The sequence below is a fragment of the Cydia pomonella genome, chromosome 6, assembly GCF_033807575.1.
Source record: "Cydia pomonella isolate Wapato2018A chromosome 6, ilCydPomo1, whole genome shotgun sequence".
In the NCBI taxonomy this organism is placed as follows: Eukaryota; Metazoa; Arthropoda; class Insecta; order Lepidoptera; family Tortricidae; genus Cydia; species Cydia pomonella.
The window spans coordinates 24,868,074-24,894,681 of NC_084708.1; the positions used below are offsets into that span (position 1 = coordinate 24,868,074).

Consider the following 26,608-nt stretch of genomic DNA (forward strand, 5'->3'; position numbering starts at 1 on the left):
AACAAGTATTAAGTGCACACGCAACGATCAACGACTCCATCGGCATGCGCACGCGTTTCTAGAGAACTCATTTTAGCACGTAGTTGAAATCATTTCGACACTGTCATTTATTGTATGTATGTAATTTCTCTCTTCTTCCTCGCGTTGTCCCGGCATATTGCCACCGCTCATGGGAGCCTGGGGTCCGCTTGACAACTAATCCCAAGATGTGGCGTAGGCACTAGTTTTTACGAAAGCGACTGCCATCTGACCTTCCAACCCAGAGGATAAACTAGGCCTTGTTGGGATTAGTCCGGTTTCCTCACGATGTTTTCCTTCACCGAAAAGCGACTGGTAAATATCAAATGATATTTCGTACATAAATTCCGAAAAACTCATTGGTACGAGCCGGGGTTTGAACCCGCGACCTCCGGATTGCAAGTCGCACGCTCTTACCGCTAGGCCACCAGCGCAATTTGTATTGTATGTAATAAAAATGAATAAATATTATAGGGACATTCTTACACAAATTGACAAGTCCCACGGTAAGCTCAAGACGGTTTGTGTTGTGGGTACTCAGATATATATAATATACAAATACTTAAATACATAGAAAACATCCATGACTCAGGAACAAATACCTGTGCTCATCACACAAATACATGCCCTTACCGGGATTCGAATCCAGGACCATCGGCTGCATAGGCAGGGTCACTACCCACTAGGCCACACCGGTAATTGAAACTACAAAGTGTACGTGTATACATTCACATATATAATATACGATTATCTAACTAACGCAAATGTATATTATATAATTGATTAACATTAGCAATTAAATCAGCCTTTAAGTTATAAAGACGTAGGATCGCTGGAAGTCACAAGAGTATGATTACTTAATATTTAAGCAATTGAAGATAAAGCAAAAACCGTAGTCAGACAAACCAGATTTCTGACAAGGAAAGGTACCCAACTGTCCGTTTCCGATTCGATTTATATTTATATGTTATAGATTAGTCTAAAATAACAGACACGTATTTTTTTTTAGCTGCCCAAACTCAACCTACTAAAAAATTACTACATCTTCTAACTCCTATAGAAAGTGATGCTCAAGCAACTTGCTAGTTAATGGCTGGTTTGAGTATATGTTTGAGAGCAGGAAAAAATTATGAGCTCGTGTTTTGTTATATCGGCTGAAACTAATTTTTCCTAAAAAAATCGACATTCGAAGTTTTATAACATCTTATCGCTAAAGATACACATAAAGACGGGTGTTTTTTTTAGGAAGTTTAAGCAGAAATAAAAAAAACACGTATTCATTATTTTTTCCTGTTCTCAAACATATACTCAAAAAAGCCATTAACTAGCAAGTGGCTTGAGCATCACTTTCTATAGGAGTTAGAAGATTTAGTAACTTTTTAGTACTTTGGAGGACAATTTCTCCCAATAGGTTGAGTTTGGGCAGCTAAAAAAAAATACGTGTCCGTTATTTTAGTCTACTCTATAACATGTATAAATATAAATCAAATCGGAACCGGACAGTTGGGTACCTTTCCTTGTAAGTCCCACGGTAAGCTCAAGAAGGCTTGTGTTGTGGGTACCCAGACAACGATATATATAATATACAAATACTTAAATACATAGAAAACATCCATGACTCAGGAACAAACAAGCTAAAAAAATACGTGTCCGTTATTTTAGACTACTACATATATTGTCAGTAATACTCGTAGTAGAATACAAAAAACCTACTTATCGTCTTTGTTATTATCATACCTACTAGCTACTAGCATAATAATATAAAATATGATTTTTCTGCCTACACTTCAACTAGGTACATATAAAACACAGGTTTTATATAGAAAAAAAAACGACGAAATAAATAACTATGTATTACAGCTTATTGAGTTTATTAACAGTTTGACGATCGGCTTGGCCTAGTGGGTAGTGACCCTGCCTACGAAGCTGATGGTCCCGGATTCAAATCCTGGTATGGGCATTTATTCGTGTGATGAGCATGGATATTTGTTCTTGAGTCATGGGTGTTTACTATGTATTTAAGTATTTATAAATATTTATATATTATATATATCGTTGTCTAAGTACCCTCAACACAAGCCTTATTGAGCTTACTGTGGGACTTAGTCAATTTGTGTAATAATGTCCTATAATAATAATAAAAAAAACACTGACCTGTGCAATTAATGATACAATGTTGTAACCTACGTAATTCCTTTCTAACGACAACAAAGCATTTAAACAGTTACAATTGTTACAAAACTGAGCTCGATACAAATTTCACAATTACATATTCAACATTGTATTTGTGAGACCATAGACTTCGCTATCTAGTCATCGGCAAACAAAGATATCTTGTAGATGGCAGCTACTGATATACTAAGGTACAGTCGACATTGATAGCAGCCGATGCAACGTGCCAAAAGTTTCTCTTATCCTCTAACTTCTTGCAAATAAAAATATGGTGTCACGTTCAATGTGAATCAAACGTACAGTCAAGGTATTAAATATCGATACGGACAAAGTGGCAAAAATATGTATACACGATCGTATTGCCTACATGTTAAGGTACATATTTTAGTCACATTGTCCGTATTTGTGTCCGTAGTTGTCGTGAATCAACTATATTTTCCAATTCTTCCACACTCAAACCCCCTTATTCATCAACGTCTACTAATGTTGACAAGCCGCTAATAATCGTTTGTCCCTTTCCGACGTATCGGTATGATGGAAAGGGACAAACGATTATTAGCGGCTTGTCAACTTTAGTAGACGTTTATGAATAAGGCGGTTATTGTCTCTCCTTTTGTACCTAAGGCTATTGGTATTTAGATATTTATACAGTTATGTCTATGACGCATAGTTTCATACTACTACCGTTGCTGACTGTATCTACTGGAGCGCAGTAAATCAAGTGTGAAAGTACTAACTGACCTACTGTTTGTAAGGAACTGGTTTAGTTTGGACTGTTGTCGTTTATTTGTTACGTCATTTTGATCGTGTTTTGTTATAATACAGCTTTTTGTTCTTGTTAAATTAGTGGTTGATATAATTGCTACATATTTCTATAGAGCCCTTCATATATAAATTGTTAGACCTAATCTTAAGAGAGTTTTAAGAAAACGTATGTAGTTAAAAAAAAGTTAATCGATGTCAGATTTGTGACTACAATTAAACATGATATCTTTATAGGATATTTTTTGATCTTTTGTTATGTTGTAATATCGCTTACAGTTTATAAAATTACCACCAAAACTAAGTTTCTATTGAAATTTAATGCTTACAAGGAAAGGTACCCAACTGTCCGGTTCCGATTTGATTTATATTTATATATGTTATAGTGTAGTCTAAAATAACAGACACGTATTTTTTTTAGCTGCCCAAACTCAACCTATTAGGAGAAATTGTCCTCCAAAGTACTAAAAAATTACTAAATCTTCTAACTCCTATAAAAAGTGATGCTCCAGCAAGTTGCTAGTTAATGGCTGGTTTGAGTATATGTTTGAAAGCAGCAAAAAATAATGAGCACGTGTTTTGTTATATCGGCTAAAACTCATTTTTTCCTAAAAAAAATCGACATTCGAAGTTTTATAATATCTTATCGCTAAAGTTTCATAAAGTACAATTTCATAAAGACGGGTGTTTTTTTAGGAAAACTTAAGTTTAAGCCGATATAACAAAACACGTGTACATAATTTTTTCCTGTTCTCAAACATATACTCAAACAAGCCATTAACTAGCAAGTTGCTTGAGCATCACCTTCTATAGGAGTTAGAAGATTTAGTAACTTTTTAGTACTTTAAAGGACAATTTCTCCCAATAGGTTGAGTTTGGGCAGCTAAAAAAAAATACGTGTCCGTTATTTTAGACTACTCTATAAAATATATAAATATAAATCAAATCGGAACCGGACAGTTGGGTACCTTTCCTTGTTAGTTATCGTAACAAAACTGACATTGATTAACTTTTCTTAACAACTCACCTTTTCTTAAAACTCCCTTAAGATTAGGTCTATTAATACATGAAAAGCTCCACAGAAATATGTAGTAATTATATCAACCTCTAATTTAACAAGAAGCTCTATGTATAAAACACGATCAAAATGACGTACACTATTTACTGAAAACTCCATTAAATACGTTTTAAAACACAACATTTTTTAAGTCAGTTTTTTTATAACATATAAGTAAAATTATAACTCGCTTATTATTTATTTCATGTTTCTTCGTTTATATACTTACTTCAAAATTATTTTGCAACCGTATCCCAATCTTGCTAAAATATTCAACAACTCAAAGCAATAATGTACCTGCCTAAAACATTAATTAGTATTTCAGTTCACAAGAAAACCTTCTAAACTACGAATTTCAATACAATTCTTAAAGTTTTCGTGTTATAAAACCGTCAGTTCTTTATCAAATTGCCGTATGAATTACTAACAATAACGCAGTACCAAACTCATGAAGTCTTTCATCCTACCATTAGTTCCACATCAAATCAACACTTACTACTTGACTTCTCAAAACATCTTACATTCCTCGACAGACTAATTTCAAATTGTACCGTAATCATTAACAATTAAGGTTGAAATTAGGATTAAGCTTCCTAGTGCCATAAGACTTTTAAACACCACGTTTAAAATGAACTTATATATTTTTAAACATTTATTTTAAATTGTACCTTCAAGATTCAACTTTAAGGTTGAATTTAGGGTGGAGTTTCTGGTGTTATAAGTATTTTTGAAGAACACACGTGTCTTCTTTGCGAAGCTTCCTTCCGAATAGAACAATGTGCGGCATTGGGTCCGGCATTGGCATCACCTTCGGCAGTTCCTCTCATACAATTCGGTGAACATGTATAAGGGAGTTTAATAAAAATGTTTACGTGTGAAGTTATTTGATGTTTGGAATTATGTTGGTACGTCGCCAATAGATATATCGGAGCTGCTAAGGTGTAAACAAATATCTGAACAAATATCTGATGAAAGACTTTCAGATATTTTTGAGCATCTTGGCTGCTCCGTTATATCTGATGGCGACTGCGGTAGCACGTACGAATAAAATGAACATGATTATTTTGTAAATATTGTTACGTCTGCCATTGTCAGCAGAAAAACGGAATGATTTGACATAATGTTGCTGTGACCTATTTATGATGTTCGAATAAATAATAAATACATATTAGGCAACATCTAACACAGATCAACTTAGCCGCAAGCTAAGCAAAGCTTGTACTATGGGTACTTATACATATACATAGAAAACACCTATGACTGAGGAATAAATATCTGCTTCATCGCACAAATAAATGCCCTTACCGAGATTCGATTCACTACACACTAGGCCAGACTGGTCATCAGATTCGTCATATTTCGTATGTGGGTTAAAATATGCGTCATAATTCAATATTTTATTAATATTACTAAAACGTTATGAGTGTTTTGTCTATACAGTACAAATATTTTTAACGTAAATTTGTAGTAATTCTCGTAATAAATTTAACTTTTATCACCGAAGGTTAGGTATAGAATAAATTATTATTTATAATACGTCATGTTTATTTATGACACAATAAAATGAGACATTTAATATTTCTAAAGAAACATGCAGCTTTCATAGAAGCTGTTTATTACAAACACCAATGCAAATACTTTAAACACAAGAAAATTGAGACAATTATATCACTGTCAGTTACAATAAAGTCTACGCATATGCCCATTAGGTATATTATTCCTTGCTGCATTAAACGCAGTGTAATGCCAGTGTATAGCCATTAGCAATACCTTGCCAATCAATTTGAGGCCATGTCATTAATAATGGGAAAGTCGAGAGTTTGCCTTAGCTCAATAATTTTCTCGAAGAAAGTGAGCTAATCGCGATTCAGGTGCGGTTTGAGGTGTGAAACCTCATTTTGGTTATTGACTTATTTGATCGATGTTTGAACCTTAAGAGGCTGTCAACACCCAATGTCCTTGAAATTGATGTTACTTAAACAGTTTTTTAAGAAAGACTATTTGTTTTAGTCAAGTAAGAAAAATATATGTTCATATTAATTATATTTCAAAGACCGTGGTTGTACTCGATACATGATTGAACGAAATCGGCTCGATAGAAAATAATTGCAAAGATTGGTCTTAAAATCACAATTAAACGGTTCTATGTCTTTATTGTTTTGACTTATGGGTCTGCAATTAAAATCACAATTTCAAAACATTTATATCTAAACCGCTGTTGAGTAAAATATTACACTAATAATCCACTTTTTTTATTTAAATATTTTTCTTATTATTCCCTTGCCCAGCCCCAGTAACATGCGACCGTGCTATCTCATTTACTCCGATACAAATAGACAGTGTGCGCGCTTTAGGTATTGACAGCCTGTTAAGCAAGCATACGAGTAAAGAAACGCTTTAAAGGTTTTGTATTTACCTAAATAAAGACTGCGTGGATATATTTTTTTATTATATAGGAGGTAAACGAATAGACGAATCGCCTGATGGTAAGCGATTACCGCCACCTATGGACGACCGCAACACCAGAGGGGTAATAAGCACGTTGTCGGTGTTTGAGATGGAGTACGCTCTATATGTAGATTTATTGGTCTCTTTGGCTCTGTGTAACCCGTTGAATATGAAACAAAACTTATGTAACTGAAGATATAATAGTATCTTACGATACGCGATACGAACGCAAAAAGTAGGAAATTCGCAACGAGTGACAAATTACCTTTTTGCACGTATATTTTACGACGTTTTATAGTACAGTCAGCATCAAAAGTAGCGGATCAAATAACGCTTCATAAGTATCTACCATTCTGTAACAGCGTAACAAAAAGTTATGTCTTTAATATAGAACAACTAAGACTGTAAAAGATATATTTTTGAACGCGAATTTTAGAAAATTATCTACATTTGGAAAAGTTATACGGAATATCAGATACTTTTGGCGCGTTATTTCATCCGCTACTTTTGATGCTGACTGTACATATGGCCTTTTAAAATTTCGACATAATACGCACGTATAGTATTAGTTACTGCACTAGGGCGGTAAAGTAGCACTATATGTATTGTAAAAACTTATAATCCACTTCTTTTATTCCTTATTATTTACAAAGACGACAAGTTTTTTTCATTCTTTGTTCATCCTTAAAAAATACTGACTGACTAATAATTTATAAGTAATTATTGTCAAGTCATCAACTATCTACAGGTATAGGCTGATCTCATAATAATTCCCATAACATATATCATATATATCTCATAAGGACTAAAACGTCTTAGGTAACCGTATACAGGCAAAATTATCTGCAATAATAGAGAGTGGGTGGTGGGACTTACCTACCCGACTATGTCAAAAATATGTGTACAAGATTCGCCTTATTGCAATGTAGTAAGGTTCAAGATTGTTGATATAATTTTGATGTCATGTGACTGAGATATTTCCTTAACTGACTCATCAAAGTTACAAAATTCTTGGATTAAAACGTTCTGGTTAGTAAGTTAGTAACTTCAGGCTTCGTAAAAAAACTGGAACAAGTTTTAATGGCCTTACGGTTTTAAACTAAAGTTGAATGTCTTGTGAATATTATTACTTACTTACTACTCTGGCGCAGCGACCCAAAGTGTGTCTTGGCCTCCAACACTACTGCTCGCCACTGATCCCGGACCTGTGCAGTTTCTCGCCAGTCTTCAACCTGGAGCTCGCGTAGATCCGTGTCCACCACATCCGCCCATCGATACCTAGGTCGACCGGCCGAATATTATTCCAAAATGAGAAATGTTCTCGGGAAGAATAAAAATCGTGACAAAATGTGACGGGGCCGCGGTGTCAGCATGGTTGCATTTTTATCGCTAGTCACTATAATAATAAATTTCTTTATTTCAGACTTTTGTTGTCCATAAACTTAGTAGTATTACACGAACTTACAACTATGTTAGTAAAAATACAATATGTGAATTAAAATTAAACTTACATGTACTTATAAATATTCTGTATATCATCTGGACTCTAAATGAATAGAGTTCCAGTGTTTTATAATTTTACTGGCCGGATCAGACATAACAGCGATCAGTACCCCTAGTGTAAATTTGATCGACATCATAACGTGACGAACGCGTTTGCGTTAAGTCTCATTTTGTATAGGATTTTGAGTTTCCAAAACGTCCCGCTTGGCGCGCTCTTTCTAAATCCAATACAAAATGAGACTAAACGCAAACGCGTACGTCACATTTCGAAATCGAATTTATTTACACTATGGGTACAGGAGACTGTTCGGACTGCCGCACATGCCTGTCACTTTCGCACTTACATATTTGTTAGAACGTGACAAGCATGGTGACAGGCGATAAAAAAGTGGCAGTGAAACCGCCGCTGAAAACATATACTCGTTTTATTGACACCGAAGGTTGCAGATAAACCAGTAATTTTGCTGCTTTTATCTACTACATTTATGTGATTCAACCTCAAATCTTAAAATATAGTAGGTAACTTTTTATATATTTCAATATAGGGTAACATAATGGACCGCTTTATGTTTAAATTTTATTTATTATTTTATTATAAAAAAAAAGCAGTGGTGGCCGAGTGGATATGACGTCAGACTTTCAATCCGGAGGTCGCGGGTTCAAATCCTGGCTCGTACCAATGAGTTTTTCGGAACTTATGTACGAAATATCATTTGATATTTACCACTAGCTTTTCGGTGAAGGAAAACATCGTGAGGAAACCTGCAATACATCTGCGAAGAAATTCAAAGGTGTATGTGAAGTCCCCAATCCGCATCGGGCTAGCGTGGGGACTATAGCCCGAGCCCTCTCGCACATAAGAGGAGGCCTGTGCCCAGCAGTGGGACGTATATAGGCTGAATTATTATTATTTTATATATTATATTAAAAAAACATATCGTTTTAACTTAGCTAATACAACTCGCAAGGACACTCATACTTCCAAGCATCCAAGGTAATAATATGTCGCAACATCCGTAAGCCGTTTAGTTCAACATATATAGTTATATATCTACCACAAAACCAGCCAATACCGGATGATTCTCACGTATCAATCACTCCATCTTTCTAGAAACAAGACACTTGAATGAATAAGAAATAATTCAGCCTGTATACGTCCCAATGCTGGGCACAGGTCTCTTGTCATGCGCGGAGGGTTAGGCTATACACCGTCTTTTTATTGAATTCCGTTAACTCCGGGGTATGGGTAAGTACACTAAGTACGTTTAACTCGTTTAACGAAACTAAATGGCATTGTTAAATTTACAAAAAATATTTTTTTTATATTTATTTATATTTTTATTAAAAGTAGTTAAATGTTCAACCAAACAATTGAAAACTGTGACAAATCAATGTCATATCAAACATCAATCATCCGAAATAGTGCTTAGGTTTAGTAGCAAATATACACACTCGTACTAAACACTTATCAATATGTGAACAGGCCCTAAGGCAAGTGTATACGCTCGTAAGGTACTTTTAAAATAAATATAAATTATTGATTATCTCCGAAATGAAGTTGATTAGAATACCGGTGTCTTTGAGAAAGTTACTTAATTTACAGTACATATGGTGCTACTTTACCGCACTAGTGCGAAAATTAGCATATTACGTTACTGTGTCGAACATTTAAAGGGTCATATGTACTGTAAAACGTTGTACGATATGCGAATAGATAATTCGTAACTCGTGTCGATTAAAAACACTCCCTTTGGTCGTGTTTTAATTTATCGCCACTCGTTTCGGATTTCCTATTTTTCGCACTTGTATCGTAATGTACTATTAAGCTCAGGAATGTACCCTTGAAATTAACAGAAGTAAAAAAAAACACGTTATATAATAGATATTAGGGCTATACCAGATGATTCTCACCTAGTCTCACTCGTACCATATCTATAAGAAACAAAAGACAAATATTGGCAGAAAATACTCGAGAGTTATGCTCTTTTGGAATCGGGAAAGCTATCCATTTTGACGATAGACGTCAATTACCACTGAATAGCCTCTGATGAAGCTGTAATAAGCAAAGGTGATAACAACCAGGCTTTCACCCCACCATTGTCTCTTCAAGTTACGTATTCTAATCTGCTATAGAAAGTAACGATTGTATAGTATTGACGAGATAATCTAAACATTTATCAACATCTCGTTGTCTTATTGTTATCAGAGATTATTGTTACAGTTTCTATGATGACGCATTCATTCTCGACTTGAATTCCATAACGTCCGATATTGTCCGACCCAATAGTATTTTCAACATAGTTACAATAAATATTCTCGCTTTCATTTATCCAGAACAGCGGCGGTATCATGGTTCCATTTTTAGCACTTGTCACTATGTCCGTCACTATCGCGCTTACATACTTGTTAGAACGTGACAGGTATGGTGACAAAAGACAATGAGCCGACCATCTTAGCCCTACAGAATGTATACATGTCCAGCGGTTATAGCACAGTGGCATTTTTATCACTGGTCACTACGCCTGTCACTTTCTAACATATATGTAAGTGCGAAAGTGACAAGCTTAGTGACAAGTGATAAAAATGCGACCGTGCTACTATAGCCGCTGCTATAAATAATTAATAAATATAAATTTATTATAGGACATTATTACACAAATTAACTATATAACTAGTAGTTTTCTGGAACAGAGACCTCGCGACACAAACGTATATGTTATTAATCCATAACTTTTCAACTATCCATAGTACACCCCTATTTAACTTGAATACCTGAATTAATGTTCAAAAAAGTGATCTGTTCAGACTAGTACTTATAGTCCATGAAATATTGGCAATCATATGTTAGACTTTTCCTAAAAGTTTTTTTACCGAGGCAAGGTCTAAGTGGGCTGATAGCTTTAATCATTGGCTTATTTTTTGTAAACGTATCACATTTCAAACTACCATTTTCTTTACCACTTCCGAGCGTTGTGGTTAGATTTATGGCTTGTTGGGAACCAGATGAAAGTTTCTACTACCTAGTTAATAACTTCCTATGGTACTGCGTCGCTTATTTACTTAGGAATTGAGTTGCAGTCTGTAAATTACATTTAAACGTTCAAACGATGCTTTGTTATCTTCATACTCACAATAGGGAAATGCATGCTGTTATATATCTGATGCTTCCGATTTGGTTGCTTAACTCGCTTCGATTTCACTTAGAGCTCAATAAACAATTTAAAGTGTTTTCAATCTTTGCAGAAAGTGTATTGGGTATGTTCCAATTTTCATTCTCGGCATCGCTGTACCATTTCTAAGACTTAAAAAAACTAATTTGGTTCTACTAGAATATGGCTTTTTCATGAATTTTCTTTGTGCGCTAACAGGGACAACATAATAAACAAAGATAATATGAAATTTTGGTGTTTCTTCTAAACAGAAATTATTCGAGAATCTAGTGAATTCTTTCTAAAAAAAAACCATTGGTTTTGCAAGTATTTTTTTGACAACGCCAAACTTGGCTGCTTACTTGGCTGGTGCGATGACTCAAAATGAGTCACAACGCGAAACCATCAACCAATTTCTACCCTTCATATTACCTTCAGGATTCTTTAATGTCTATCCTAACATGGATTTTTTTTTGTTTCAGCCTTGGTCCTTTCGAGGCGGTGACGGGGGGCGAGATGGTATCCCGGCGGCGTATCCTGTCGCGTTCGCGCGACGACCTCACCCAGGCCATCTCCAACCAGATGGAGGAGGAAGAAGACGTGTGGTATCAGAAGGACAAACTTTATAAGGTAAGGTACCATACCTATAAGTATAGAGTGGAAGGTGTAGCCTGTCGCGTACGTGCGACAATCTCAACCAGGCCATCTCCAACCAGTTGAAGGAGGAAGAAGGCATGTGGTATCAAAAGGACAAACTTTATAAGGTAAGGTACCATACCTATAAGTATAGAGTGGAAGGGGTAGCCTGTCGCTTTCGAGCCACGACCTCACCCAGGCCATCTCCAACCAGATGGAGGACGAAGTAGATGTGTGGTACCAGAAGGAGAAACTTTATAAGGTAAGGTACCATATCTATAATTATAGGAAAAAAAATTGAGTGGTGGATATCGTTCGCGGTCTCAATTACAAAATTCTTTATTTGTAAGACATTTTTATCGCCTATCACCATGCTTGTCGCATTCTAACGAAAATAACGGGCATAGTGCCAGGCGATAAAAATAGAGCCATGCTGTAGGGCTAAGATGGTCGGCTCTTTATCATTTGTCACCATGCCTGTCACGCTCTAACGAGTATGTAAGTGCAAAAGTGACGGGCATAGTGACAAGTGATAAAAATGGAACCATGCTGCCACTGCTGCTATCGCTCCATTGCTTAATAATTTTATTCTACAGTAAATAAATGTTATGGTTGTAAAACGATTTATAAAACGGATAATGCCAATACTTTTATTGCCTGAAATAAATGGTTTCTATATACAAAACAATTAAAAGATGAATAGTTTCGTAGAAGTCAATAACATCAACATACAATATTATTTAAACAATAAAAAATGTGTGTCATGACAAAACGGAACCATAAAAACCTATTAACTATGAAAAAGGTCACATAATATGAAAATAAATAAACGGAGAATACAATGCACTGATAATTAGAGTTTAAACTCCGATTTTAAATTCTATGAAGCTGTCGTACCTATATAATCTGTCAATACTATAAATAAATACATATTATAGGACATTATTACACAAATTGACTAAGTCCCACAGTAAGCTCAATAAGGCTTGTGTTGAGAGTACTTAGACAACGATATATATAATTAAATTAAATTAATTTATTTTAATATAGTTTATGTCGTTCTTGTATCGTTCATAATTAATGTATTGCTTGTTAGTAGTATATTTTGTTTGTAAATTGTAAATAGTACAGATCTTAGTATTAGTTATTAATAATCACGGAAGAGCGGTGCCTCCCAACACAGGCAATATTGCATACCGGGAGACACCATCCCCTAAATTATATGAATTGTATTTCATGAAATAAAGAATTTTGTATTTTTGTATTTTTTTTTTTAATATATAAATATTTATAAATACTATAACTTAACGTTTTGTATTTGCCTCCCAATTTGTTGTTGTGTTTTGTTGTTGTTGATATGCAAAACCGTTTGTGACAACCGGCGTCTTTTCTACGGACATGTTAACGATTTAGATACATTTTTATATAAGTTAAATCATACAAATTTAAAAATCTAGGAGGTTTTAAAATGCAGGTAAGGATAAAGTGAGAAAATTAGGGTTCAAAGTTTATTTTTTGGTGTACACAGCAAATTCACGTGACCAAAACTTATAATAAAAAACGTTTTTGAGCCATACTTGTTGATAGAATTTTTATTGCTAATATTTATGACATAAAATGTCAGAAATTTTGCAAAATTGAACCCTATGTCTTTGAAATAAATTTCAAAATCAGGTGGGAAATATATTCCCTCAGTCTAATAAAGCCTTAACGGAGTAGCAAAGAAATGTTTATCTAGTAATGACCGTGAAAAATCGTATTAACCTCCAACTAAATTGAAGGACAATCCTGTCCTTTGGCTTACTATCAAGTAATCATCATTCAAAACTTTTTTACCTATCTTCGGCAAAAATTCACCTATCTTCAACAAAAATTCACCTATCTTCGGCAGTTTGTAACAAACCCAGCAACACCACGAAACTATACTAAATATACTAATCATGTCGACTTTCTACGCATCAATCAATTTATTGAAGCGATGTTCACGGTTCGCTACTCTTCTAATAACTTAACCACTTGGAAGAAAAACAGCTTAAATGCCTATAAACGTCATATAATATGCGACGTTTCAATAGGACGTTATGTCAGTAAACATGGCGCTTGTCAAAGATCACTACACCTTAATAGAACACATACAAAGACTCATAATCACCACATATTGGCGCTCTCATGCCTAATTTTCATTTAGCGCTCAGTTGCATGCCAACCGGAAAGCAGTTTTTCTAAAGGTTTTTTTAAACTGAATTACTAAAGGTAGACTTCTAAAAACCATACAATTCGCTAGTAAGATACTGTCTGCATATCGCGCGACTTCAAAATATCAAGCTCTATCTAACATATGTATTCGCCCGCGTTTTTTATTCGTGCAATACTACAGTCTATACAAAAAAAATGTTGAAGGGTGTGTGTCAAAATATGAGTTTGAGTTTTTAAACATAATATAGGTAAAAAACTCTTAATTAACTAGCAATTTGCTTTAAAACAACTTTCTACAGAGTTATGTATGGCTTATAAAATAAATAAGATTAAAAAAAAAAAAAAACTTTCTACAGAAATTAGAGAGTTTATAGTCACTCTTCAGTACTTTAGGAGAATCTCTCCTAATAGGTTAAGTTGAGACAGCTAAAAAAAATACGTATCTGTTATTTTTAATTACTCTTTAACTTATATCAAAATAAATTGAATCGGAGCCAGACAGTTGGGTGTCTTTCCTTGTGAGTCAGACTTCATGGCAGTACCTTTACGCCTACATGCGGCGCCGTATCATATAACGGAGTCTGTTGTTAGTAATCTTTGGTTATCGTATTATGTCAATGTATTGGAGAAATCTTGCGGTGGCGTTGTTCTCTTGTTGTTCGGTGGACCGGAGAGATAGCAGATTGGTGACGATGTCGAAAAGACGGGAAATTGGAGCGTAAACGTATGATCGTTAGACTTGCAGTATTTCACTATGTATACAGTGCGTGTTTACATAGTGAAATTAAAATACTAAACAATGTAGGTATTTTCTTAGATGCTTGAACAACTTTAAGCAAATTCACTGGTCTCTCTCTCTCTATTTGTGTTTTTTTAATTCAAATCTTAAGCACTGTTAATAAAATTAAGCCGTTTAAACAATAACTCAATCTTTAAAAAAAACATTTTTTCATTTCCGTGCCTAGATGTAGATATTGATATAGGTAACTTTTCTAATTAATAAAACACCAAAAAAGTTACTTTTGAGTCTAAAAAAGTTTGTTTGCTAAATTTTCTATGTCAAAAGCAGTGTTTACGTAATTTTCATAAACTTAATGCGCAATCAATTGCAACTGACTCAACTGAGTTATCCAATAACAAAGGACTGTAAAGTTTCGTATGTCTTAATAAATTTAAACAATCATTTACCATTATGTTTAATAACGTGTCGCTTCGTGTGACCTCAATAATAAGTTAAAAACACATTTGTCTCAAACGCAGTCATGTCTTCAGAATATGTCGCCATTCTTCAAAACCGAAAACAAGTATTTAAGATTTTAAAGTAAAAACAAACTTATCCCAACTCATGTCTTGAGAATTTCCTTCATTCATCAAACTGAATACGATTAATGAATAGAATATTAAACACAAAATTAGCAAATTAAGGATGTTGTACATAAATCAATTTATTTTTAATGTTATTGGACATGTTTACCGATCGCAAGGCCGTATGATATTCACACATATATTTGGACCCGTAGTTGACTTGACCTCTCCATACGGGTCGTTAGAATCCACGAGAAAAGGCAAACAACTTTTTATAACAGAATTATATTGCCCAAGCAAAAGGTTACGGGTCATTTTGGACTTCATTAATTGATAATTTGACGTTGAAATATTCGCCAACGGCGAAGATGTTCACAAATAAGGTTACTGACATTTTAGATTTTTTAACATCGGTTATATTTTGAAGAAATCACAACCATTACATTTTCGGTAGAGGTACTATTAAAGTCAGTAGTCTGTTGTTGTTTTTTACAAGGTGTTAAGAGGCTGTCTATAACTAAAGCACGCACACTGTCTATTTGTATCGGAGTAAATGAGATAGCACTGTCGCATGTTACTGGGCCTGGGCAAGGGAATAATAAGAAAAATATTTAAATAAAAAAAAGTGGATTATTAGTGTGATATTTTACTCAACAGCGGTTTAGATATAAATGTTTTGAAATTGTTATTTTAATTGCAGACCCATAAGTCAAAACAATAAAGACATAAAACCGTTTAATTGTGATTTTAAGGCCAATTTTTGCAATTATTTTCTATCGAGCCGATTTCGTTCAATCGTGTATCGAGTACAACCACGGTCTTTGAAATATAATTAATATGAACATATATTTTTCTTACTTGACTAAAACAAATAGTCTTTCTTAAAAAACTGTTTAAGTAACATCAATTTCAAGGACATTGGGTGTTGACAGCCTCTTAAGTATTTCATTTCTGGGTAAAACATGGACCCTGTTAGGGTATAGCTATCTTATAATTACATTAATATGTGTTGCAAATAATATTAAAAAGATTACTATCAATATTAGCTTTGATAAAAAAAAAATTGTCAAATTAAAAAAATAAGTCTAATCTTGAAATATAATTCTAGTGGTATGACGACATATCGGAACATGCTTGTAATATAATCTACCAGAATATAATTAGAGACTTGCCTCTCCCATATTATTTAATTGTTCCGCGTGTTCACTATTTCCCTACCCTTTGTCTCTGGCTACGTTTTTGCAATCGTTTCCGACTGTCTACAGTTATTAAGGACGTGAGAACTATTGTACAATGCACTGATGTTGCTTACCGCGTTACATTTACTACAGACATCTTTATCGATAAATTGCCTTGTTCAATTTCCATTGCTACTTTATCTTCATTTGTTTTACTATCTTGTGCAATATTAGCAGCAATGAAACATTTTCTCTTTTCATTCTTACTTACATTGCCAATTTTCTAATCAGAATCTCCGTCGCTTTTATTATTAACGTGACTTATGATACTAACAGTGAAAGTTAACGTAGTGACGTTTCTTAAAACGTCTTCAGTATAATAATCGTGACTTATTTTTAATACGTCACCGACAACAATGGCTGTCTCACTCACATCAATGCAAAATTGGTGGAACGAATCCACAATAGCTGCCCTGTTGACATACGATTTTAATCTCCGTAATTTTTCCTTCAAGTTAAAATAACATTTAAAATGCAATTGGAAATAAACGCTCAACAAGTATTCACAGACAGTGAAAAAATGAAACAGGTATTTAGGCGTTCCACTTGTAAGCCCGCGTTGATTATTGACAAAAAACTAAAAAGCGTCGAAAATTAATTTGGATTCGTATCGATTTTAAATTTTATGCCTAATAAAATGACAGGCCTGATTGGAATCCATAATATTGAGATCATCGAGTTTAATAGACATGATTAACCTCCTGACGACCGGGTTCCAAAGCCAGCTTAAATTGAACTCTGTGAAATTAAAAGAGCAAAACTGAATTTAGGTCTATGTACGTGTAGATGACGGTAGTCAGGAGATTAAATGATAAACAGGAAGCAAATTCAAACTCAAAAGCATTGTTGACCATTAACCGCTACTTAGTCGTCTGTTTGCAAATAACGACTCGTGACCAGCTGTCAATCGCAGAAGCCGGTCAACTCTGACCCATTGATCGACTTCGTGACCGAGGAATAACAATCTGACCATTACAGTACGGAAACCAGCCATTACAATACCAGCATAACATGAACTTACAGTTGAATGAATTCACTTTATCTACAGATCATTCTCTAAATAGGTCTAGATGTTTGACGTTTGGCCTTAGTGCCAATTATTGGCTATTATGGTTTAGGATTTAATATTTAGAGTACGAGCAGGTATACAATACGAGGCATGTTTATAATTAAATTAGGAACAGTCAATTGCTGACTTGCTCAAGGCCCGTGATCAGACTTCATTTGTTAAAATACTTTGAATTATAGTATCCTTAAGCTATGCACCCGGAACTTGCTATTCTTCAAAAAGTCAAGTGGATAAAAAAATAATTACAGCGACAGGTCATTATTCTCTCCAAGAATTGCCGGACACAAAGTCAATCGGTAAGGTCACTGCACCGATTGACAATGAGGGCTAAATGACACTTCATTTTCTGCAAATCATTTTCTTGTTTGATTTGAATCGATTCGGATGAGGGGCTTTAACGAGGGTACGAGTATACGCGGCGTGATGATTTGTCGATTTGGTAAAATATTCACATATGTTCATTTTAAAATTTAGCTTGTTAAAGTATATTAAAATATGCGGTTTCCGTCTTCTAATTATATTCGTAAGGTATTATTTCTAATGAATGCCTATCAGACAGGTACTTCAGATTTACCCGATCACGGCAAGGGCAAATTTCTGCATGCAAGAGGTGGGTGTGTTTGATTCGTGTCTTCCACCGTGTCGAGATTACTGATGAGCCAATTTTGATTAAAGCCTATTGATGGTTGGCATGGTTACATTTTGAACCAAATAAGAGAAATGATAACACTTAAGCAGATAATTGATTGTAAAAGAGAGTCAAAGTCAAAGAACAAAACGTGCTCCTTAGTTTGACATCTAAAACAGATGGCGCTGTATTGCGCCATATGTTTTGCGGTCACCGAATTGACAAAAGTTAACTTTTGAAAATCAGAGCTAAGTTCCGCAGAATATATGGAGTTGTACAGTAGTGTACAGCGCCATCTCGTATACTTGTTAAATTCGAAGCACGAAATTGTCTTAGATTTTACACATCTTAATCAATGTATCTTAATTGTTTAATAAATTACCTAATTCAATAAGAAAATCTGAAATGCCTCTATCTAATAAACATTTATTGGAATTTTTGTTACATAATGCTTTTTACTCTTTAAATTAGTATTTTGACCATATGCCGCATATTTATTAAATTTAGTATAAATAATATTAATTTTATTTATGAATATAAGATTTGCATATCCATTAGCTGGCTGAATACACTGTTCTTTGAAATGTATTTGACAACTTGACTGTATTCTAGCAAATAAATGATTTCATATTTGATCTTTGTTGTAGGTAATTATTTCATTCAACATTCTAGTACTTCTAGTATTAGGACGGTTGTATGCTAGAGGAAACGTTAAATTGTTATAAAACGAACATGGTAAAGAATCTTGATAAGATTTCCCAGTCTTACCAAAGGGCAAGACCTACGCTAATTTGCCTAGTATGTCAGACCATGCAGAATGTTGCTTGAAACAAGTTTTAGTATTTATTGCCGTAGTTGGCGCGGCATTAACCCAGCTCATCTGACTGAAGTTAGCCTAATTGTTGCTGAGAGATTGACATTGCAACATGAGGACTTATCGACGTAAGTTTTTGTGTTTTTTTATTATGCAACATACTATTATATATATTATTTAGCGGATTCTAAGTACAATACGTAGTGCAGTCATCCATTTTGAATAATAAATATTATAAAGACATTTTTACATGAATTGACTAAGTCCCTCGGTAACCCAAGAAGGCTTGTATTGTGTCTACTCAAAATTATATATATATATTATACAAATACTTATATACATAGAAAACATTAATGATTCAGGAACAAATATCTGTGTTCATTAGGTACACAAATAAATGCCCTTACCGGGATTCGAACCCAGGACCATCGGCTTCATCGGCAGGGTCACCCACTAGCCTAGTCTGGCCTAGTGGGTCGTGACCCTGTCGTCAAATTAATTTATAATGTGTCGATGCAGTTTTGCAGCTTGCCGTAAATAATATTTATCCAAAAACCCCTACTACTGCCTTACTGCCTGGTATTCACACCCATATCATTTACGCAGTATTTTTTAAAATGACAGGTTTTTAGAATGTCGTTTGTCAAAAGGCGTTCAAGTTTTTGGTGGGATGTATGATTGTTTTCAACTGACGTGGAACAAAAAACATGTTCGAATACTGAACAATCGGAATTAAATTCATCTATTTTATTTATTTTTTTCATTTAATTGTATTTTTTTTTTTGCCCTCTTTTATAATTTTATTGATTTTCCTTTAGTCTATTGTACTCAGTGCTATATTTGTCTACCATTCTTCATCAATTCTCGTCTATACATACATACATTAAAACACTTTAATTCAAAGGATTAATTAAAAACAAATTTACAAGACTAACATCTAATGACAACTCCAAATCTCTTCATACAATTAAATAGGATTCTAAACGCAAAGTACTTAATACAAATTATACAACCATGTCCCTAGTCAGCGGTCACCGTTCACGCAGCGGTGTCGCAACGTAACTGACACCGTTGGCCAACTACACCTGTTCGACTTGTTAATTTGTGACAACATCAATGACACTGTTTGCTTTAAGTCTTATAGCAAAATTCTTAGGTTCTTGTAACGGTTTATTTACCAAACGTGACCTTTGAGAACCAATAATACTATTTTTATTAAATATTTTGATATGTGTTTTTAAGTAGTCAAGAAAATTTAATATAGCCCTTCAGTTATCAAGGACGGATTCCAACCGGCCTCTTCATCTATCACTGCTAACGGCCTGGGCCTCTAGGCTACCCCGCCACGGCGGTACCCGTCCCAATTTCTCGTCATACCTATGCCATCTTTTGTTTTTATAGAGTAAGTATATGACATTTGTTTTAGTTTATTACCAAACGTGAGTTTACTTGTTGTTGTCCTAAAGCTCCCCAGAGGTGGAAAGGGCCTTTACAAGCTCGCGCCACACCTTTCTATCTTCAGCTCGTCTTCTGGCCTCGCTCCAGCTCAACCCGACCGCTCGTAACTCTCTTAGGACGGACCGTTGCCAAGAGTGTACAGGAGTGTGAGTTTACTTAGCAAAGAATATGTCATTGTACAAATAAAATATGGAAATAAGCTACAAAGTCATAATTATTAGCATCATGTCGTGAACTGGAGTCAACCGGTGTCTTCGTTCCATACAACTCATACAATTACGTTAGAAACTAATTTAAATAAATACGTAAAGGATGTTAGTCCCTATGACTTTAGTTTCGTCATCGCAAACGCTGAATATAATCGTTGTGGATGCCTTAATTGCGGCTAAATCACGACTTTGCTCGAGCAATCTCAACACACGACGTGAGATGAAAGTGAAACTTTACGTCATGATTCTGTCTACATTATCTTCAACAATACTTAGTCTTTATTTTTTATCGATAGAATCATTGGTACACTATTATAACTTGATAAACCCGATTAAAATTTTGTATCGATATTTACATAATACTTGCACCATAAACTGGTACCAATTAAGTATCGATAACGCTCGGAAATCATATTGCAACCAATCTATCAAATACATCTCATGCCATGGAGACTGCTTTTGGCAATCAATTTTAGATAAGCGTGATTTATGATTTTGAAATTCGCAGTCTTTTGCCTCATTATAGTTGGCCACAAATACCACACTCCTAAATTGGGGTCTCAGGCAATACAGGTGGCCGCATCTTCATGTCATGGGTCAACATTTGACATTTAAATAGTAAGCAAAAGTGATATTGCGTCACTAGGTCGACTAGCCGCCGAGCCTTTCGTAAGATGAATTGTCACTAGTGAATCCACCTGATATATCGTTGCGTGTTAAGTAATTACGTGTTGGAAAAGGTCGATGTGCCTGTAATTGAAGATCAGTGCAATGATGTCTTTAAGAGATAACATTATTGCATTACTGCAATTATTCTAACTGCTACCTTTGTTAGTGGCATTGATATGATACATGTTTAGATGATGATGCTTAAACGATTTAAAATTGTTGTAAATGCATGCGATAAGAAAAAGAAATACAATTGAGTGGATTTAGTTTTAGTGTGAAACGTGCTCCTCTTACGGACAAAAAAGCGATCCTTATGACCTTAAAAATGTGGGAACAGGAGGTAAACGAAGTGTCCTTGCACGAACAGACACGTTAAAAAAGAGCCCTCCACATCCGGCTCGCAGCCGTAATAATAGTATGTTTCAAAATAAAAACAGAAAAACATTAAGCGTCATCAATTTTATTTTGCAAGGACTTCGCACGCAAATTTACAATGGGCCCTCAGTGCGCTTGAGCAAATATCAACATTTCGATGAAATGTTAAGATACGTGTGATTGGCCTATCGCTCATCAAAACATTTGCAATGACGTGCATTCTTCCATACATGCCAAATACTTCGGACATCAATGTCCGTTAAAATTATTTCTTGTTTATTTTTCCGATGAATTCTTTGAGGAGAAATTCGCAACGCGGTCGGGGGGTCTTATCTGATACTTTTCATACACAAACGAGGTCTCAACTTGTTTTATTCTGAATCAGGCTTTGTGTTGTACAGAAATCGTACAGTATTTGACAAGTTCCATATAAGACGCAGAAGCGTAGAATATGGATTCCGTTGATCCTTAAAGGTATCCTTTCGAATGGTTTACCTTCAATTGACATTTAATTTAACTGCGACCTTAAAAGTTCAGCGTTCAATCGTGCCGCGTATCGACGTATTTTGCTTCTTTGAAATGATTCCATACAAAATTCATGGAACTCGTTAATATTTCACAGTTAAATCTTAATAGTTAAGAATAACGAATTCGTGAACGCATTGTTATGGGTGTTTCATCATCGGCCATTGAGTGTTTGTGTAAAGTGCCATTTTACCCTTATTTATCAGCCTTGGCTTTCCCTTATTGACCCGATCCGACAACCTTGTAACAAGTGCTACAGTTGCTTATTTAACTTTAATCTCTAGTTATTGTACTTCAATCTGTTTATCTTGCTAAGCTTTTACTTGCGTTACTGTATTGAACATATCCTTATCTAAAAGAGATTTTATTATCGCATTTATCGCCGCGCGGATTCCAGTTTCACTTTTTAGCGTCTGCCGGGTGAAAGTCGATTTGTGTTCCATACTCTTCCTTTCATCTCGCTTGTGCTGTATAAAATAATCATAAACCAACCTGTTTGGTGACAATAATTCACTGTATCTGTTACAAGCATCTTTATTTTGGTGTCATTCTTCCGTTGTCTCGTTGCCTGATATGGCTTACTTAACTGGCTTTGGAATTTGATTTCATTTTGTTTTAGTGGTTGTTCTTTTGTTTGTGTTTTGTTAAACTTCACAAACGCCTGCAAACGATACCACAAAGCTTAGTAATAAATAAAAAGTGAGAAATTCACTGCCACGGGCGAGACTAGAACTCACGACTCTGGATCACTAGCCCAGGGATATGGTGGAAATATTCGCTGTCTCCGAGTGAAATCTCGGTAGCTCAGTTGGCACAGCGATGGGCTAGTGATACAGAGACGCGAGTTCAATTCTAGCCCGAGATAGTCATATTTGTCCAATTTTCATTTTTTTTTCTAAACTTCACATTCAAATATTCAAAAAAAAAATACCGTGTAACAAATATTGTTCCTTAAATTAAACATACCGTGTTGTGCGGGATGCAAAACTCAATAGATCTTAAATAGCGTCCACCGTTTATTTTGATACAGTTGCAACGTCCTTGTCACCGTATCAAAGTCTAAGTACCCTGCCATACCAGGGAGTCGAGGCGAGCGAGTGAACAGGAAGAGAACAACTTTCATTTTCACGCACCTGACTCCTGTCTTTGTCGCCAGACAATAACCATCCTTGTCTCATTCAACTTTAAGTCCATTTGACCTTGCGGCAGTTACCGGTGCAACTTGAATTCTTTTAACGAACACCGAGGAATATAGTTTCTTGCTTTGGAGTTTTTGCTAGGTACTAAGTAGAGTTGAAACTAATCATGTTTTTGTTAGCGTTAATTATGTAAGTGAGGTAATCGAACCCAAATAGTGAGCCAATGAGAGACGATTCATTATCTGTCTGACATTTATAGACGTTTCATTTGGTAAAATTGGAAATAAAGATTGGGTTGAAGGAATTTTGACATATTTTTCCTATGAAGACTATGTTTTTGTTTGTAAGACCGTTCAAATATTTGATGTAATTAATTATTGAGATATTTAATTACTGTCAGAAGAAATTTACTGATGCGAAGAGTATTATAATTATATGCACGTGTATTTATTAGTAAGACTAAAAATCTTCACTTTAACATTTTTCAATTTAAACCAAATTCAGTCAGTTTTATACAATTAAATTTACAAATTTTATATAAAAAACAAATGTTATATTATATTAATATTTTTTTTTTATATTATATTTCATAACTTAACAATTAATTAATAACTTTAATATTTCCGCTATAAAGCCAATTATAGATAGTTTCATAATTTTTTGAATGCTTAAGACTTAAATGTGTGGTAGTCTTCTAAATTTATTTACTACTTTCACACATAGGTTCACACTTTAAGTTCACCAAAATGGATACGTGTGGTGTATGGTATAATACTCGTAAGTGTTTATTCAAAGTGACATTTTACATTAAAAAAATTATATAATCCCATTAAGGTGCTTTTGTTTTGTTTCTAGATTTAGAATCTTGTTCTATGAAATAAAAGTAAAAATTATATTTTTCAACAAGGCTTTCAATGCGGCCTCTGGGACACAAAAGGTTAAAATTTCCGCTAATAATTAAGACAAATTACACTCAGTTTCATAATTCCCTGAATTATATATCTTATGGGCCCTTAACGTAAATCCCTTTCGCTTCAGCGCACGACGCTGCGTGTGCGGCTACATGCTCACGTGCACTTATTTCACACGACTATCGAGACATCCTCGTTTCTCTTTATTTATCGTCGGAATATTAGTTTTAAATCTCTGTTTTGTTTTTTGTTGTAGAGTTTTGTTTATAGTTGGTTCGGACAAGTTGGAACAAGAGAACAAGAAATCCATTCACATATTTTTGAAGCTAAGCGATCACCTATCGCTTTTAAATCTTTTGAATCGATTTAAAACAGAATTTTAATACTTTTATACTCCAGTATAGTTTAGCCAGTATCGATAAAAGTACATTGGTATTCTTTTAATTTCCATTTTGTAATTTTTTTTTTGGAAGTTTATCAGTGGAATGTTGCCAAATTGACATTGCTGCATATTGATTGGTGACAATAAAATTTAAATTGTACATCAGTAATTCGAAAATAAATACTCAAGTACTGCAAGTAATTATAGATTCTCTTGCGTTCAAATTATCCGGGAAAAATCTTTATTGTACTTTATTTATTGTGTTTTAAAATTAAAATTGTGAAATTGTACTTTAACAACAAGCAATTTTTGCCAAAAAGCGATCTACTTCATCTTAAAAACATAATTATGCTTCTATGTTGTTTTACTGCCGTTATAGTTTATCCGGGTACATACGAATAGTTCATTGATATTCATATTTCTCAAAAGATCATTTGTTATCCCTTTCAACGCGAACATTTCCTGTCTTCGCACAATGATCGTTCTCGCATCTCATTTTGTTTTCTAATAACTTTAACTTGATCTTGACTTCTAATTTTTGGCCCCATCACTTCCGTCAAAGCCACTTGACTAACTGCATAACTCAGAGCGTTCAACTGTTCTCTGTTCTAACTTGTTTAAATGCTTTTTCTTGTTATTCATCAATCAATCTTCTTCATTTGTTGACAACGACACGAGTAACGTCTGAACGATAATTAATCCTCTCATAGACAAAGATTTAAAAGCCAAGATCTTTCCAAGCTTCAACACAGTATCTACTAATACAAAGTATTACTTCTAAGACAAGTTTACTTTTTTGATACATTGATTACTCAACAACCTTGTTTGATTTCTAGTTATCCGATCATTATAGATTCGTCCAATAAAGGCAAAGCTGGTTATAAATTTATTTGCTATTAAACGTTAGAAGTGAACCGGTCTTCATGTGTAATTGATCATATTTTCATGTTTCCTATAACTTAATATCGTACAGCTTTTTATCATATCCGCATTATGTGTTGTTTAATACCTTTTTATTTTATTTTATCACGCTTATCAGTAAGCTTTGCTACATTACCCATAACGTTATTTCATCTATGACTTCATATACTTAACCGTTACGATATGTCATAATTCATATCCTATTGATTCATCAAAGAGCTACATATGTCACACTTGTACTATTGAATTGGACACGCGTTAACTTTACGCATTAAAAACTCATTAGTATCCTTTTGTCTTTGTATTAAAGGTCAATTTTCAATGGTCACTTGTCTGTAGACAGATGTCAAGCAACACCTGTTAGTGACATGCGTGAACCGCTTTAAGCTCATTGTAACGATTTGAAAGAGACGGTGTCGCAAGTTACGTTTGTAAGTAGTTGTATTGTTTTTGGCGACCCACGTAATTCCATTTTTGGTATAGGACTGAAAGAAACAGCTTTCCAGCTAAAAGTCCGCCTGTTATCTACCTCCACTTTAACTGATGTGTTTTCCCTTATTTTGTTTTCGTACATGCAATGAAGTACATTTTTACCCGAGTGTTGAAAGAGGGTTGTCATATTTAGTTTTCTCGTAAATACCATAAATTCTGTTATCTGCTTTTAACTTCAGGTAGGAAATTCTCTCAGACCATTAAGTCAGAAATACGATCAATATGATTCGCCCAACTGAAAAAGTGTTCTCTGCTAGTTCCCAAAATAATTTAAGTAGGTACCTATTAAGGTTAAGCATGGTCGTGCCTGCCGGTTTTGCAAGTGAATTTGTGTAAGTGTTAACGTGTCGACACGTTAAAAGAGGTTACTTAGCAAAGTAGGAATGATCTGCAATTATAGTTCCTATTTTAGATTACTAACATCTTGAGTTTCCAGCGAATACTCATAATAACGATATTAGCCAATGTTTAATAGCAGTCGCCGAAGTCTTAGTATTAAAAGCAGGTATTTGCCCGATTCTAGACTCAAAGG

The 26,608-nt window shown here is 34.5% G+C and overlaps 1 protein-coding gene across 1 annotated transcript in view; it reads left to right on the forward strand.

The window, feature by feature from the left end:
• LOC133519355 (uncharacterized) overlaps window positions 1–26,608 on the forward strand; it is a 207,741-nt gene that overhangs the window by 62,959 nt on the left and 118,174 nt on the right. The window contains exon 2 of the mRNA XM_061853397.1: window positions 11,592–11,739. Coding sequence (XP_061709381.1) covers window positions 11,626–11,739 — 114 coding nt within the window. The 5' untranslated portion in view covers window positions 11,592–11,625. The remainder of the gene's footprint in view (window positions 1–11,591; window positions 11,740–26,608) is intronic.